Source organism: Capsicum annuum, chromosome 3 (genome assembly GCF_002878395.1).
Source record: "Capsicum annuum cultivar UCD-10X-F1 chromosome 3, UCD10Xv1.1, whole genome shotgun sequence".
NCBI lineage: Eukaryota > Viridiplantae > Streptophyta > Magnoliopsida > Solanales > Solanaceae > Capsicum > Capsicum annuum.
In genome coordinates this window covers 81188380-81207284 of record NC_061113.1, presented here as the reverse complement: position 1 = coordinate 81207284, position 18905 = coordinate 81188380, and the positions used below count along the sequence as shown (strand labels likewise).

The following is an 18905-nucleotide window of genomic DNA, read 5'->3' as shown; positions in this document are numbered from 1 at the left end:
GGTGTGGATTTCTGCAAGAGGTTATGTGGTGTCTCTATATACAGTGGTTGCTTCTATTCTGCCTTCAAAAGTAGAAAATTAGTGGAATATCTGATATTTTATGCTTATTTTTCTGTTGATACGTACTTTCTATTATGTATTTGTTGGTTATGCTGGTGAATATATGAAGGAAACCGAGTTTTGATTCGCTGCTTTTTTGTTGATAATTTTGATTAATGTGCTCATTGATTTGGATTATGTGAAAAAATTGCTTCGATCTGGTCTAATGTCAATGTCTGAATCAGAAAAATTAGTCAAATATCTATCAGTTCATGATTATTTTGTTTAATGTAAGAAAGTAGGTTTGCATTTGTTTGAGCTTCGTTCTCTTTTTCTTTTTATTTGGTCATTTAAGCTGTCCGATTCAAAATACTCAAATTCATAGAGTAGAGATTCGGTGAAATGGAATCATTAGGCTTTCCTGGCGTGGATCTCTACTTGGTAATAGATCTGAGAGCAATTATTTCTTCCTCGATGATGCTGTGATGCACCAAAACTCATGGTAGTGCGCTGTGCTAATGTAGTAGCCAATACCTAGTTTTGTTCCGAAATTATAGATGGAGCTTAAGCAGTGATTGTATGGCTTGTTCCCTTGTTAGGAAAACATCACGGTGTCATAAGTTGTAATGGTGCTTAAAATCTAGTTATATAATGAAACCACAATTGATAGTGATTTTGTATATGAGAAATGTGATTCTAGCTCGTTCTAGTTGTTATTCGAATATGGGAGCAGTTGTCTTTGCCTAGATGTGTCTTGGCTTGGCCTAGTTGGCAACACTTCTTTCCTAGTTTTCTTTAGTAATTGAATCGAGATTTCTTTGTGCATCAACAAAAAGAAGATTACAAAAAAGATGTTGCATTACAAAAAAGATATTGTTGCAAAAATTTTCAACCTCCACCATACAAGAAGTATATAATAGGAGCTAACCGGAACTATTTCTTTCTACGTATGAACGGGAACGCTTTATGTGCTCCAGCAGTAAAAAGAAAAAGAAAAGAGCAAGAATTCTCAATTTGGACGAAGAAAGTTCCATATCATCCAAGTTTCTTTTGTTCCCCTTTCTCCATATTGTCTGTCATTACATGTTGTATTATTTTGCAGCCCATATCTACTTCTTGTAATTCCACTGCAGCTACACAAAAGGTTCTTTCCAATGGCTAGCATATCCAATTGAACCAAACACATAGGTGTACCATATTCTACAGCTAGTATACACATTGGAGTTATGCATATAGGAATTATTTTGTATACATCAAAATTAAAAAAGATTTGTCCCTCTCTGGAAGAAAAAAAAAAAGAGAGAGAAATCATAGGAATACAAACATAAAAATGATTTAACTAAAGTGAGGGGTATTTTAGTAAACAAACAATATATTTTTATAAATAATGCACTACATATTATTTTTAGTACCACAAACCAAACAGTCACTAAAAAATAATACCAGGATAACTTATCCCAGGACAACTAATCCCAGCATAACTTATCCCAGCATAACTTATCCCGTTATAACTTGTTTTCAAACCAAACGACCCCTAAGGGTTCATCAAATTATAATCAAAATGGCTAAGGAGTTTGGGATGGTACTTCATGGATATGAGAAGGAAACTCTGGAGCTTTTCATGAAAATTGATAGCAAGCGACATAGAGTTTCAGTAACACAAAAACCTAGAACCCCAAAAAAGAAAGGAATCAAAGAACTGATGATCCTTGAGAGGGGGAGTTGTTTTGTGAGCAATGGAACAAGAAATAAAGGGGGGTGTTTCATTAACCAAGATCAATGAAAGTGAACATTATATCATGGAATGTTAGGGGGTTGAATCAACAATCAAAAAGAATGTTGATTAAAAATTCAATTCACATGTGGAAGGCTGATATTTTATGTTTTCAAAAATCAGAAGTTGAAGGGGATATTAGTGTCATTATCAAAGAATTATGGCCTAATAGATGGGGCATGTATGTACAATTGGAGGCTAGTGGGACTAGAGGGGGCATTATAATATTATGGGATAGCAGGGTATAGGAAGGGGAGATTAACAGCTTGGGTTCATATTCCATAACATGCAAGTTCTCTGGCAAAACTCAAGAACTCAATTGGCATTTGTCCAGTGTATATGCTCCAAATAACAAGATAGAAAGGGAGGAGGTTTGGTGGGAATTAGCATATACTAGAGGACTATTTACCGAGCCATGGGTGGTGTGTGGGGATTTTAATCTTGTCAGAATCACTTAGGCAATGAATGACTTTTCTAAGTTTATTGAAGATATGGTTCTAATAGACTTGCCCCTATCAAGATGGAAAATACACTTGGAGAAAAGGTGATACGCGAGAAACAGCCAGACTGGACAGATTCCTGGTTTCCATGGATTTGAATGAGGGCTTTAGAAACATTAAACAAACAACAATGCACAAAATCACTTCTAGTCATTTCCCTGTGATGCTGCAATGTGGTAATTGGGATCCTATCAAATCCTATTTTAAGTTCAAGAAGTGGTAGTTACAGACTGAGGGCTTCAATGATCGGGTAAAAGGGTGGTGGGATTCATTTGTGTGTGAAGGGAGGCCTGATTTTGTTTTGGCTTATAAATTAAAAGCTTTGAAGGACAAGCTTAAGGAGTAGAGCAAAACGCTACAGGGAAACTTGATATTACAGAAGGCTAGCGTACTCAATCAACTTGCAGAATTGGAGAAGATTCATGATCAAAGGAGCTTAACCGAGGTAGAGTTGTATGCAAAAACATCCTTATCAGTTGAATTAAAGGAAATCGCAAAACATAAGGAGGTCGCCAGGAGACAAATATCTAGGGCTCTTTGGTTGAAACAGGGGGATAAAAACACAAAATTCTTCCATAGGACTGCAAATGCTCACAAGAGATATAACAATATTGACAAGTTGATAATTGAAGGGGATATTGTGGACAATCCAGCTAATATTACAAGGGAGATTGTTTTTTTTTTACCAAAAGCTTTAGACTGAGACGAAGAATTGGAGACCTCTAGGTAGTCTTGGTAACAGCCCTAGGATTACTCAAGAGGAAAATCAGTTGTTACAAAGCCCTTTCGGTGAACAAGAAATTTGGGAAAGTGTGAAGTTTTGCGCTAGAGACAAAGCTCCAGGACCAAATGGATTTTCCATGGCATTTTTTACTCAATGTTGGGAGGTGGTAAAAACAGAAGTGGTTGCAGTAGTACAAAACTTCTATGAACAAGGTGTTTTCGAAAAAAGCTTTAATGCCACTTTTGTGGCTCTGATTCCCAAGAAAGTGGGTGCAAAAGAGTTGAAAGATTTTAGACCTATTAGCTTAATAGGTAGTTTTTGCAAGATTATTGCTAAAATACTAATCGAAATACTCAAGAAAGTGATGAACAAATTGGTTGGTATGCAGCAGATAGCCTTCATCAAGGGTAGACAAATTATGGATGCAATTCTAATTGCAAATGAATGTGTAGATGCAAGATTTAAAAGCCAAGAACCTGGAATTGTGTAAATTTGACATTGAAAAGGCGTATGATCACTTAAACTAGAATTACCTACTGGAAACTTTGAGGAAGTTAGGATTTGGTGGTAGATGGGTCAGCTGGATTAGGTACTGCATCAGCACAGTAAAATTCTCAATATTGATCAATGGTTCACCAGTGGGATTTTTTCAATCTCAGAGGGGCTTGAGACAAGGAGATCCTCTATCTCCTTTCCTTTTTATCATTGCAATGGAGGGGTTACATGACCTGTTGAAGACTGCTCAGACAAATAAATGGATACGGGGATTCAAGGTGAAGTCGAGTACTGAGAGTGAGTTAGAGATTTAACATCTACAATATGCTGATGATACTGTTGTATTCTGCGACGCCGATTCTGAACAGGTGACAATAATAGGGGTAATCTTTATTTGTTTGAAGCTACTTCTGGTTTACATATTAACTGGACCAAAAGTTTTATTTTCCCAGTTAACAAGGTAAACCAGATTCAATCCTTGGCAAAATAGGACAATTACCAACAATATATTTAGGGATGCCTTTGAGGGCCAAAAGTAAGTCAATAAGAATTTGGAATGGGGTCCTGGAGAAAATTAAAAAGAAGCTAACAAGTTGGAAGAACCAATATCTCTCAATGGGTGGTAGGCTAGTTTTGATCAATGCAGTCCTTGATGCTATGCCTACATATATGATGTCATTATTTCCAATACCAGGAAATGTCTTGAGTAAAATAGATGTCTTGAAAAGGAACTTCTTATGGGAAGGACACAGCAACAAAAAGAAGTATTACCTGGTTAAATGGAGATCCATCATCGTTAGCAAGAAGGAAGGGGATTAGGCATTAAAAATCTGAAATCTCAAAGTCAAAGTTTGATGTTGAAATGGCTGTGGAGATTTGCTAGCGATGAATCATTATGGAAAGAAGTGATTAAGGAAAAGTATGACATGGAAGGTAAATGGACAACCAAGACTGTGGAAGGTCCTTATGAGGGTTTGTCTGTGGAAGTCAACCAGGAACCTGTGGCCTAAACTCATGAACAAGGCAAGCTTTAAAGTTGGAAATGGCATAAAGACATCCTTTTGGGAGGATAAATGGCTAGGTCGAGGAATTCTGAAACAACTCTTTCCGGATCTTCATATTTTATCTCAACAACAACAAGCAACAATAGGGGAGGTATGGAGCAACCAGGGGTGGAATTTGATCTTTAGAAAATGCTTGAATGATTAGGAAATTCATAGGCTAATAGAGTTCCTCAACACTCTAGAGCTATTTACAGGAATTACAACTGGCAAGGAAATAATCAAGGAGAATTCTCCGTCAGATCAGCCTACAGAGAATTCAACCTGTTCAACAATCAGATTGGGTGTTGTCCCTAGAAGATGATATGGAAAGTCAAAATTCCCTATAAAGTATCTTGTTTTACTTGGTTATTAGCTAGAGGAAAAGCACTCACACAGGACAATCTGTGCAAGAGGGGTCAATATCTATGTTCCAGATGTTTTTTATGTGGGGAAAAAGCTGAGACAATTAATCATTTATTTCTGCACTGTGAACTGGACAATTATGGAGAATGTTCCTCAACTTTAAGGGGATTCTATGGACCATGCCAAGTAATATAATTGATGTGCTAGCATGCTGGAACAAAGAAGACAGTAATGCAATTCAGAAAATGAGATGGAACATTATTCCAGCGTGCATTTGATGGACAGTTTGGGAAGACAGAAACCAAAGATGTTATGAAAACAAAGCCGACCATCTCCAGAAGATTAAGATGAAATGCTTAGGGCTGTTCTCTTTTTGGTGTAAAGCAATAGGTTTAGAATATCAAAAAACAATCTTTGATGTATTAGAATCCTTGTGAGATGACAAAGGATCACATGCTCTATACTTTTGTAATCTGTAATTAAGGGTGCTACACTGTTTATGTGTAGTCTTATATAAATATACAAATATGTTACCTTTCTCAAAAGAAAAAAAAAAATTCCCCGTACACCGCCCATGGCCTTGTGCATACCTCTTACTGTTGTCATTTCCCGCTATAACTCCCCCTCTCTATAGTCCGTTGTATCATTTGTTGTATACACTTCAGTAATATGACAACCAAAGTCATGGAGCATAGCTTGTTGTCGAATGGTTATGCTATATTCCCTGACAGCTATGATCAAGCTTCTAAATGCTCAAAATCAACCCACCTGGTTGCCTAAATCAACCGAAACAGCCATACAATATCTTTATCTATGACTGTATGTTGGTTTCTTGAAAACAATAACACATCTGCTTTCCATTTGTGCACAGCAAATTTAAAGTACCTTCTTTGAATATTTACTGATCGTTCATGAATTGTGACACCAATTGCCGGGGGTTGTATTTGATTATTTCATTGTTTGGATTCAAACCTATACAGTGGTGATAGTTTTTTTTTTTTTTTTTTTGGAAATTGGTAAATATTGTATTCCTCAGCATAAAGGGTATGCTGGCCACCTCCAAAAAGTGACCATTACAGGCTACCTATCAAATCTAAAATTTGGTATACATCTACTATACAAAGCTGTTTACTTTACTAATTGTTCTCCAAACACCATAAGGTTCAGATGTGCTCTCTGTACACCAAGGAGTTAGCTCACCATATTTGGTTATAATCACCTCCTTCCAAAGAGCTTCCCCCTCCTCAGTGTATCTCCAGAGCCACTTCTTTAAAAGACCCTCATTCTGCAATATCAAATTTCTGATCCCCAATCCCCTTGCTTAGGAATGCAGCCTTCCAATTTACTGAAATGTAGCCCTTTTCCTTCTCTGTTCCCTTGCCATAAGAATTTCATCCTTAGCTTGTCTAATAAAGACATCACACAAGTAGGCAGGGAATCAAGAACAGAATTTATGAGAATCAATCTTGCCCCAAGAGAAAGATATTGAGCCTTCCATCTACATAGTTTCTTTTCAATTTTCTCCAGAATACCATCCCAAATTTCCAAGGCTTTATGTTTACTACCCAAAAGCATGCCTAAATAGGTGGTAGGCAATTGCTCAACACTAGACCCAAGTATGCCTGCCAACTGTTGAATCTGTGGGACCTCATTCACAGGAAAAAGACAGCTTTTCCTCCAATTTACTATCAATCCAGAAACAGCTGCAAACAAAAGCAAAATCACTATAGTTGTGATATTCACCTGCTTTTAGACTCGATTATGTATTTTAGACTAATATATGGGATATTGTATGCTTTTGGGTTCGCCTAATGGGTTTAGGTTAGATGCCATGGCAGCATAAGCAAATTGGGTCATAACAAAGTGACAGAGCCCCAGATTCAAAGGTCTTATGAGTAAAACTCAATATCTACACTAATTGAAACCTAAAACATGCTCCAAAAGTGTTTTTTCTGGAATAAATAAAAATCAAAGCTATTTTAGACACTTCAAAAGCACACTAGCTTTGCTCTCTACATATTCTCCACATAAGTACAAAAGGATGACTTCCCATGCTCTAGCTCTTCTCCTGATCTTTCGAAACGTCCAAGCTAAAGAGTAATCCTTTAATTGCTCCCGACAATATCAGTTCAATTCCAAGGAGGTGCTAAGTTGCATGCACAATTGATTGCAATATGCTGATTCACATCTTCTCTCGCACTTTACAGATGAAGTGCATAATTGACAGGATGATATTCCTCTTATCCAAGTTACTCGAAGTGATTATGGCTTCTCATGCTGCCAATTACACAAAAGAAACAAAAGATGAATCTCGAAGGTACTTTGGGAAATCCAAAGACTGCAGGTTCTTAAATGTTACCGTATGTCCGCCAGTGAAAACGCCCCTTTATGTCCGATTTCCATGTGTCAAGCATGTGTTCAACATTAATAATCAGCCATGATCAAATTTGTGATGACTATATGACAAATGGTTTCTTTGTTCATAGACAGTGGATTTACAATTATCTTTCATCCAAGGCATAATTTGTATCAATGCACTACATATTCTTCAGGAGTTTTTTTACAGAAATATAGCCATCCCTACCTCATGTCAATATCATGACCCTGTTATCCATTCTCATTGGAAACTTATAGTGGTGCTACCGCAAAACACATTGTTCCACAAGTGAATTCCATGTTACCCTATATGACAGAATGAATTGACACTACATTGTTCATTGCTCTATCATTCCCATATCTAAGTATCATGATTCAGGCTAGTCGTTTTATGTTTGTACGGTAAAAGACTTGTGATGTCTTTAATTTTAGCCTGCAAATTTCTCCTAAATATAAGTCCCATAAGACTCTTTCTGTATGACATTTGTCAAGAGGTATTAGAACGTGCTGGGGAGAGTCTTCCATGCATCTCTCATGATTCCAAAAGTTGAACCAAGCTCAATCCCCTGCCTTGAAATTAATGGCTTTATAAAATCCTGTCTCATATCTTCATTATTCCTCTCCACATCCCTCCTCAGCAAGGTAGTTATAGTGTTCCCTCCACCCTCTCTCCTGTAGTTTGCACGTGTTGGAGAGAACTCTCCCCTACAATGCCCTGCCCCTAGTGACCAATGACCATATCTCCATATCCATTTTTCGCTTATTCCAAAAAGAGCATTCCCCTTACCCTAAACATTAATTATTTTTCAGGAAGTCTTCTCTTCGGGATTTGCCAATTTTGTTGATGTCTTTTGGTGGAATTTCCAACACTGATGGGTTTCATGCTTCACATGAAGTTTTTGTAGACTTACAACAACTGTTAGTGTAAAAAATATCCATAGAATTGGCAACCATTTTCAACCCACTAAACTTTTGATCAATGGTATGTCTTTCATCCATAACTCTCTCCTCTATTTGTTTACATTATAGGAATATTTTTATGAGATAACACTACCTAACCAGTTTATGAAGTGAAATATTGTTGAATTTCCACCTGAAGTTCCTTTGCAATCTCTCCAGATTTTCTACTATTGTCACTGGCATGTGTATCGAGAACATAAGAAATTTGGCATTCTAGAAAGGGCTCATTATCAAGACAGATTTTTCTCCTTGGATAAACATTTGTTTTCCATGCTACTTATATTTTCTAAAATAGCTTATGTTTGCACTCAAAAACATAAGCTACACTCAGAAGCATGGCAACATTCAGTCTTTTTTATATATAGAAAGGTCCTATATATTTCATGCCATTAAAATTTTAACCCAAATTCAAATAAAAAATTACATTGGTTGTGAAATCCATGTTCAGGTAAAATTACCAGCTTCTTCAGGATTTGTCGCTGAACAATCAGCAAGCTTCCCTGGAAGAGAGGATGATCTTAAGACACTTTTCTGTCTTACCAACTCCCGAGCCCTCTTTGCTGCAAGAGCTGCCTACATAAGGCACAATAGATACAACTGGTAAACAATTTTTATCACACCACTCGATGTTCTTGAGCGACCAACTTAGTCGGCTTAATCATACAAAGATCAATCTTGTGTATCTAGCAACTTAAGTACCTTTAGAGCATTCAGTGACTTGGAAAGAATCGAATCTAGTACATCTGGATGCAATTCCAGATACTCCGTCAGATACTCTTGAACTGACTGATCGACCACCTTTCTTACCTCGGGATTTCCCAGCCTAGTCTTCAATGGATATTCATAATATATAAACAATGTCAGCGCTCAGACAATTGAAATTTTAAGGCTTATAGAATTTTTATACCATACAAATTAACAATATTTCAACCATGAAAGGAGAGAGATACCTTAGTTTGTCCTTCAAATTCTGGATTCGGAACTTTAACAGCGACAACACAAGTTAATCCCTCTCTTACATGCTCACCACTTAAGTTTATGTCCTTCTCCTGAATAATATAAATACAAAACGTAAGAGTAACCCAAATATCCCTACTTATAGGAACATTAAACAGAAACAAATCAAGCTACCACAGAAGATTCAGGGTAATCCACTAGTTTGAGTGCACCCAGTCAATGTGTCAGAGGGAAAATGAAGAGCCCGAAAAGCAGAATTGGAGATTTCAACTGAGTTTTAATTTTTGTCTTTCCCCCTTTGATTATATCGATTATTTTTTCTTATTGGTAGGCATCAATTAAATAGGTTAAAGACACAACACCTTCTCTCACCAATCCTTATAGTCAGTGATAATAATAATTCACTGTAAAGCCACTGCTCAGATATGGGCCTTATTCCTAGATCTAACACACAGCCACGCACTAAGGGGACCATGCCAGAGCACACAGATGATCTTTTCAGCAAATGAATTAGGAGAGGTGGGAGCAAATGTCATCAGAAATGGTGGAATATGATACCATGCTGTATATGGTGGTCAATTTGGAGAGAAAGGAACAGGAGGTGTTTTGAGAATACTGCTGATTTGAAAGAAAACTAAGGGGCCGTTTGGTGTGAGGTACAAGGGATAAATAGTCCCGGGATAAAGTGAAGGATTATTTTATCTCATGTTTGGTGTGAGGTATTAGTTAGTATAGGGACTATTTATCCCACCATTTACACTATAGTGATAGGATAACTTATCCCATATACATGGTGGGATAACTAATCCCGGGATTAATATCCCGGGATAATTTTTTCCCAACTAAACGACCCCTTTAATAGTTATACAAAGAGCCCATGACTAAGATTTTGTGATGGTCCAAAAAGCAATGCTACCGTGCTTCAATAACATGTGTGCATATAAGCAATTCAAAGCTGAGGAATTTGGTTAAGAGGTGAAGTCAGCACTACCAAATTTCATTAATATTGCACACTTGTGTTCGCCTAATAATATACTCCATCACAGTTCTTATCTAATGTTCTTCTTGCTTGTTCCATTTATTTCACCACTTCCCCTAAATCAAAAGTTTCCTGTCAAAAAAAAACCACCACTCAATGTTACAGTGGTCTTGGTGTGGCAAGAACTAGACCAATATTTACATATCTCAACTTCTATATTAAATTCATTCCAGTTAACTTTAATTTATAGACTACTTGAAAATTTAAGCTTCCTTGTCTTAATATGTAGTCAATAAATGATATCAATATTAGGAAGGAAGGAGTCAATTTTGTTTAGTTATTGATACAGAATACTTTATTATGAAATTTACTGATTTCCATATACATAACTACAAATTCTTGAGGTTGTAAGGGGGTAATCCTAGATAAAGACTCATACAACTTTAGAATAATCCTCTAGCTCTTGCAAACATCGAACAATGAGAATATAAGGTGGTTACTGTGATGAAGTCAGTATTTTGAAGGCACTAAAGCTCCAAGGTGCGGACTGATTTTTTTGAATGAAACCCCAGCTAAGGAATTACAAGGGGCTGCACACACATCTGAGCAAAATGATCAGAAGGACAGAAGTGCAAGCGAAAACCCAGAAGACATCCAATATATTCGGTGTTGTATTACAAGACTGGAAAGGCTGGAGAGATACAAAAACAGCCAAAGATTTTTGTTGGAGCAAACAGAAAGAAAAGAACCAATGAGCCTATATTCAACAAACCTTGATTGTCTTTGACTTCTTCCCCAAATAATTGAGGGTTCTTGTTAGGGCAGCTTTCACACCATCTATGTGAGTGCCACCATCAATCGTCCGTATGCTGTTTGCATAACTTAGCATTGTGTCTGAATAAGCATCTGAACACCTGCAATAGAGAAAATTTTGACATATTCTTATTTCGCACCAATTGATGGAAGAAAAATAAACAACTGCATGACAATATGGTGCAGCATATAATTGTGTGCTGCTATAGTTTCAACCATCCTTGACGATGAAAAGAGTTAGGAGAGGAAGATGGGAAGAAGGATAAAAAGATGAGATATCCTACCATTGAAGTGCCACATCAATCGTGATTCCAACAGCTTCTTTTCTGAATCCCAGCACATCATGAAGTGGTTTCTAGAGCAAGAAGAAGTCAGGCACTACTTACTAAACTTCATACAACAAAAGCATCACCGGAAAAGACAGTCCATCTTTTTTAATAACATGTGGTGTCCGGGAGCTTCTGCACACCTCGACTATTGCACGAGGTACCTAACACCTCCCACCAAAACAGGTACCAAATAACTCTGTCAACTAAGACTTGGACAGAGGGGAGAAACCACCTAGTGTTTTGTCTCCTCTGGGATTTGAACCTTTCTCAATTCACTTCATTGACAACTAAGCCACACTCTTGGGTGCTGAAAAGTTCTTTTTTCTTTTGGTAACCTCGAACTTTGCGAGAGCCGGTGGTAAAATTCAAAACTCGGTAGATAATAGCCCACCCCTTTGCGTTCTCCCCTTAAATACTAAGCATATTGTACTCTTACACTAGGCCAAGCCCGAGGGCAAAGACAGTGATTAATTTAAGTCATTCTTAAATATACATGCCTGACATTATCTGACAGATTTCAGACTTGATTCAGATATACGTTTTATTTAGTGAAAGACCAGTAGATCCTGATACCACAAAAGAGATGCTCCGTTTCAGAAAATGCTTGTCCTCCTTTCTATTTGGAGTGACCCAAATGTTGTCCACATATCTCAAATGGAAACTTTAAAAAATGTTTTATTGAAACCAGTTCTACTTTTTTTGTTTCCGATAAGAGAAGACAGTTCTACTCTTCTCAATACAGCTCATCCTCATTCTATTATTCTGTAATACAAAAGTCAGAATATGTTTCTAATGAAGACCAAAAAGCCCAAATATGTTTCGCAACAAATATCAAACAACTCAAATTTGAAGTCCTCTCAACAATAGTGCCAAATAAAAATGGGGAGAACAATTTCGGAACAAGGGAGCATAAAATTTAATTTGTTGGCTCCATTCAATATTTCAGAAGTGATGGTACTGATGAACCTAGTGACAAGGACACTATGTTACATGATATGCAAGTATGAGAGATCAGTAAATACATAAGTCAATATTAACCATGAACCTTAACTGCCAGTTCTAAACTTTTCAATAAAAAGCATTTTATTCAATAAATTCAAAAGAGAATATGAAGTACGTGAAAAGTAAAAGGGAAAAGACGAGCACACTTTGTCAGCATTCAGCCAGTTCACGTATTCAACCAATCCTCCAGCATAAAAGTACTCAGTGTGTTGGATCTTCTCCGGATCTATGTCGTCCTTCTTGAGAACAATTGTGAGCTGAAATAAAATATATGCTCAACTGTTTGAAACTAAAAAGAACCTAGTATATGAAGATGGCTATCAACAATAAGAAGCATTGATTTCTTCGAAGAAGTTTATACATGTCTATGCACCAAAATGCAGCAGGCATAAGTGAGGAATATCAGTTGCATTGAAATGAACTTCAGCATGTAGTCACCGAATGGCACAAGCATTTTCACTTAAACAATAGGTTGAAGAAGGGAAACATTTAAACACCCATAAAGTTGCTTCCACAAATAAAACCTCTTAATGGCGTCATTTGACAGTATCATTCAAAAAATGTAGCATGATTCAAACTAATGATACCAACAATACCTCAGGGTTGAGGAAAGCAAGCTCCCTAATTCTCCCAGCTATGGTGTTATAGTCGAATTGAATTTCAGTTGTGAATACTGCAAAGGAAGATGCCATCAAAATTTTAAATTGTTAATTAAACAGAAATTGGAAACATGAAAAGGAAACCAGCAGCAAAATATTGGAGTTTAAAGACAATATAACAACCTTCTTTATCAGGCCAAAACCGAATGGCAGTTCCTTGCTGATCTTTCATTTCCACTGGGAGCTCTTGACATATCAAAGTCGTTACTGGCCTCCCCCGTGAATATTTCTGTTGGTATTCTTTACCATCACGCCATATGGTAACTTCTAGAGCCTATAAGAGGATATGATATAGATCACTAGGTCAGGAAAGCTGAAAGACTATTAACACCTCAAGTTAGTAAAAGAGGGCCATTTTTTGGTGTTTTGCTCACTGTAGAGGAATTCCAGCATAGCTTTGTGCTGTTTATAAATACAAATATTACCTTTCCAAAAAATAAAATGATCATGCATGTAAGCATTTTGCTGTACAATTTCAGCCATGCTCAGAAAAATAATGAGAACTAAACTATATACAAAAACAATAAGTCAACCATAATCCATGTCGGTCTTCGTAACCATTTTCATCCATTCATCAAGTTTACTGCAGTACAAAGTGCTTACAAGTTACATGTATTAGATTTAAAGACGTCCTTATATTACTCTCTCCCTCCCTCCCTCTCCCTCTCCCTCTCCCTCCCCCTCCCCCTCCCCCTCCCCCTCTGATAACGGAATTAACCCACAATATGGAAACAAGACACAAAACACAAGACAAACCGAGGACCAAAAGGGGAACAAGTCTCGGCCAACAATAATACCACAAGAACGAGATGATACAAGGTGTAATTTACACCAAAAACAGCCAACAACAAGATGAACACGAGATGATAAGACAACAAAAACAAGATAACAACAATACACGGCTTTACTAGAAAAAGAACACAAACACGATTACAAGAAGTGTAAGGATAGGAAGTGAGACATCAACTCTCACAAGAACTAAGAAACTAAGTGTATGTCACACACTAAGACCCTTAATACTTGTAATTGGCAACACCAACACTCTTACAATGACACAAGAGGGCGTGAACCACTCAAGCGCCAAGATTTCTAACAATGTTTGGCAATACTAGCGATTCCACCCTAGCATCACCCTCATTTCGGATTTGGTGGCTTTTCCAAGCCCTAAACTAAGGTGGTACACTCCTCACACTAGAGAGAGTTTGGTTCAAGTGTTACAACTTTCAATATCAATAAACAACTAAAGAACTATAGACCTAAAACTAGTCTATTTATAAACTTATTACAAACATAAGTGAAATGTCCCAAAAGCCCTTAATGAAGGGAAGACAAAAGGTGCCTATGGAGTGTAGTGTATGGTCGGTTCTTGGTGTGTGATATGGTGTTCCTTTGCACTTCACTTGCACACTTCAAGTCTCGGGTTCGACGCGCACTCTCGTAAGTTCATCTCTATGATTATTCTTGTATCACCCCCCCCCCCCCCCCTCTCTCTCTCTCTCTGTGACTCTCTAAGCCTTCTCCAACCAATCTTGACCAAAAAAAGAGAGAGAAAAAAAAAAAGATAAATGAAACATTACTTCTCTGATACTATCGGTGCATCCAATTTAAAGAAGGAAACCCTCAGAAGTCACATTTTCTACAATCAGTATATCTGCTGAAAAAAGACAGGTATCTGACCTAGAGAGCATAAACAGCTGTTGGTTTACTTTATTTCCCTATATCTACTTTTTCTTTTAGACATCCATTGGACACAGCGTTATTTGGAGATCAAAAGGTCACTGAATAAAGAGTTGAACCATTCAACAATTGTTTTGGGTCCACACATGCGAGAGGCGAGCAATGGATTATGCATAATCATTTTCAGAATGTAGACTCTCTCTCTGATTATAGCCTAAATTGGTATCTGCTTTCCTTGAAATGAGATAAATGGCATCCCAAGGCCCAAGGAAAGGATGGAGCAAAACTCCCTGTGGGGTGAGTCTGTGGAGCTCTATCAGAGCTTTTTGGTCCTTTCTTAAAAAACACTCATACGTCAAAGTACACAATGCCAGCAAAACTATATTTTGGAAAGATAAATTGCTAGGGCCAAGGTGTCTGCAAGAACTTTTTCCCTGATTTATTTATTATGGCATAGGATAAACACAAACCAGTAACTGAGATGTGGACACACCAGGGATGGGATCTAACGTTTAGGAGAATGATGAATGATTGGTAGATAACAAGACTGGTTGAATTATTCGAACTGCCTGAAAATTATAGAGTATACAAGGTTAACTCAGGTTACAAGCTACTGAACCAGACAACCAAAATCAGTAATTGGCCATGGAAACACATTTGGAAGATCAAGATTCCCTATAAAGTTGCATATTTTACTTGGTCTTTAGCTAAAGAAGCTGTTGTGACACATGAGAACTTGATTAAGAGGAAAATCTCCCTCTGCTCCAGATGTTTTTTATGTGAGAATGAAGAAACAGTGAACCATTTATCCCTACACTGCAGAATCAGAGACCAACTATGGACTTTGATCAATCTCAGATATCATGGTCAATGCCAAGTAAGATTGTTGATACTCTCTTTAGTTGGACGGAAGCTGGAGTTGGTGCGAGGAACAAAGAGAGATGGAGGATCATTCCTTCATGTATATGGTGGACAATATGGAAAGCAAGAACTGAGAGATGTTTTGAGGATAGAAGTAACTCAATTCAGAAGATTAAACAAAACTGTATTCTGTTATTTTTGTTTTTGGTGTACTAAACTTTACTCTGGTGATACAGAAATAATCCTAGATGTTTTAGATACCATTCAGGTTTGGTTTTCCTTTCGGGAAATTCTGTATCTTTTACTTTTACCTTTGTAAATATGGTTTTTCAGTACTACCTGAGTACTGGCTTATAATACAAAATGTCACCTGTTTCAAAAGAAAAAAGGCGAGGGTGGAGCACAATCAACTTTTGAAATGAAAATCCAGAACTAGTCTAGGTTACAATTCAACATTTTGAAAGATCCTGAACTGTAAATTACTCACAGGAAATAGAATATGCAAATGTTTAACAATTTAGTAAACATGCTGGAAGTTAATAATACCTTAGGTCATTCAACCACCGAAGACTATTTATCAGGTAAAGCAATGACTGTGACAAATTTGACTAAAGTACTGCTAGACAGTCAAAAGGAGAACACAAAGCTAAAGTAAACAACCCATGTTAAGAGCTGAATAACTAGCTACAACTGGCCAAAAAAAGGGGGCAATAGCACAACTTTTTCAAAGTAACAAATTCTGTGGTCTTTATAAGTGTATAGGAAAATGCTAGCCGATATTTACAAGTATGAGACTGATACCTCTGACAATGCATTAACAACTGACAGGCCCACACCATGTAATCCACCAGACACACTATAGCCACTACTTGCGCCTCCAAATTTTCCACCTGCATGCAAAACCTGCACATTTTTCTACCACGTCACCAAGACATACTCTTGGTTGATTTCGTATACACTGAAATTCAAAAAACATTGATTTCCATGATTTCAATACTATCTGCTATAGTGCAACCAACATTAGTAAATAGCCTGACTCAATTCAGAAGAATATGATAAATTTTAAGGGCTGGAAGCTACAATCTCACTGGTTTGTATAGTATATAACTAGGAGCTTAGAAACAACAAACCTTTCAATATACGTAACACATTGGATATCGTGTCTGCAGATCCGACTTTCTGCTATATCTATTACAATTATATAAGCATGATCATCCATGCAAAAATATTGAAAGGAAAAACTGACCTTATAAAGTTGAAGGACTTTTATACCCTTCTAGAAACGGAATTAGCCATTCAACATTAGTCTACAAAAATGTAAGAACTAAGAACATTACAGAAATAATGTATACTCACCCAAAATACAATTATGTGCCGCGATGTATAGAGGATTTTTTCTTTTTTTGTGCATGTGTGTGGTGTGTGTGGGGGGTGGGGTGGGGGGGGTCCATATCTTTTTGTAGGTTCTATACTTTTTGGCCTTTTGATTATGAAATGAAATTGTTTTCCTGATCAAAAAATACAACTATGTGATCTGAACGTGAGTGATGAAGAGATTTATTTAAATTGCATTAGTAGTTGTGCAATTAGAGTAATTTTGAATAAGTTTCCGAGTTAACTTCTCTCTTGCTACAGCTTTGTTATACTCCTAGATGATTGTGATTTTTAGCTTATAAATACATGTCTTCACAATTTGAAAACATTTTGATTTTGAAGAGACGTCTTTTGGTATGGTGATTTAGGGATCAGGAATATAAATGGAGCTAGTGAATGATCATAGAGTTTTTCAATACATGTATCCAAGCTAAATTTTAAAGATGAAACTGCAACATTTTTACTTGGATTGGCATCTCATAGTAGCCGTTTTCTTGGGTATAGACTTCTTCTTTGTGTCTTCCTTTAGAAGCACTAATTGTGGTGAGCTTAAATTTGGTAGTGAGAAATGTGTGTAACTTTGAAGTATGGTCATAGAGATTGAACTCGTGACATTGTTTATGTTCTCTTAGTCATTCTTCTTTGTAATTTTTTTTTGATAACTGTAGTGTCCGGGCCAACTTGCGCATACCTCAACTAATTCTACGGGATACCTTCCACCTCCCACCAAGGCTACGACATATGGCAAGAAATCACCATAGTGCGTCTCTGCTGGGATTTGAACCTCATACCTCATGGTTCTCAACCACTTTATTGACACTAGACCACACCCACCCTTAAGTATCATTCTTCTTTGTAATCTTCATCATCCTAATTTTGAGATTTTTGTTTTTATAATTGAGTAAATTTAAAAGCTTAGTCGATTCATAGGGATTGAATGATAAAGATCTAAACAACTAACTGAATTAAAGATTGAAGAAGGGAATAAAGCATGGTTTATGAGATTAAACAAAGGATAACTTTTTGTTGATTGATTGCTTAGAGGTCTCCTAGATTATTTATAGAAGTAGATTGATTCTAGAATATTGTAATCTATGCTATAATTATTGCTTTTCCTTATTTAGTCTTCGAACTCATTGTATAAGTATCAACTCTCATATAGATTGATAACTTCTTGTTGATTGATTGCTTAGCGGTCTCCTAGAATAATTATAGAAGTAGATTGATTCTATAATATTGTAATCTATGCTATAATTATTGCATTTCTCTATTTTGTCTTCGGACCCATTGTATAAGTATCAATTCTAATATAGATTGATTCTACTCCCACGTGTTTTCGGGACCTATATTTTAATTAGGTACCACGAATGCCTACTTATGTCATATGTATCTTCAAAATGTGTTATCCTACTCGGATTCTAAATGCTCAGATCATATTGACATTTCAAATTAGAGATCTTATATCATTTGTGCTTATTGATAGGTAAGTCAGAGTAATGAATGAAGCCAAGGATTATGTATAAGCTAGGTTTCAGAACAAGACAATAGATGCTTCAAGTAATTTTGTAAACCTTATATTCATCTGATACCTAGAAGTAATTCCTATAATCATCCGGCGTTTTATCCGGTATGTTACTAATCCTCTACATACTTACATTACGCTTATGTTCGAGCTTTCTGATCCATGCTTACAATTCAAACTCCAAGATTTCATTCGTCCCTTCATAATTTGAACACGTGTCCTATGTCTCATACATCAGGCTGTATCTATCGGGTTCACATGCCCATGTCTACGTTTAGGCTACAGGGCCTTGTATTCCACTTAGCAAGGCACGTTTACATATTCATATGTCAATTAAGAATGACGCCCTGTGAGGTTGTACATATGTATGTGTTTGTGCGGCCAAAAGATGGGCCTTATATGTTTATTTGTTTCTTGCCATATGTATTACCGTGTTGTGAAGCCCCGTGAGGCTTGTA

At 36.8% G+C, this 18905-nt stretch overlaps 1 protein-coding gene across 2 annotated transcripts in view; it reads right to left on the bottom strand.

Moving 5' to 3' along the window:
• Nucleotides 1–18905, bottom strand: part of LOC107852877 (DNA gyrase subunit B, chloroplastic/mitochondrial) — a 58812-nt gene that overhangs the window by 16319 nt on the left and 23588 nt on the right. The window contains exons 6-14 of one of the 2 annotated variants that reach the window (XR_007052948.1): nucleotides 16353–16454; nucleotides 13137–13287; nucleotides 12951–13027; nucleotides 12501–12611; nucleotides 11308–11378; nucleotides 10983–11124; nucleotides 9225–9323; nucleotides 8974–9102; nucleotides 8699–8847 (exon numbers count right to left, since the gene is read on the bottom strand). Coding sequence is in view for 1 of the 2 variants with exons in the window: in XM_016697923.2 (XP_016553409.1) it covers nucleotides 8733–8847; nucleotides 8974–9102; nucleotides 9225–9323; nucleotides 10983–11124; nucleotides 11308–11378; nucleotides 12501–12611; nucleotides 12951–13027; nucleotides 13137–13287; nucleotides 16353–16454 (997 nt within the window). In the remaining variant the exon portion in view is untranslated. The remainder of the gene's footprint in view (nucleotides 1–8698; nucleotides 8848–8973; nucleotides 9103–9224; nucleotides 9324–10982; nucleotides 11125–11307; nucleotides 11379–12500; nucleotides 12612–12950; nucleotides 13028–13136; nucleotides 13288–16352; nucleotides 16455–18905) is intronic. The other variant, XM_016697923.2, reaches the window with a different exon arrangement.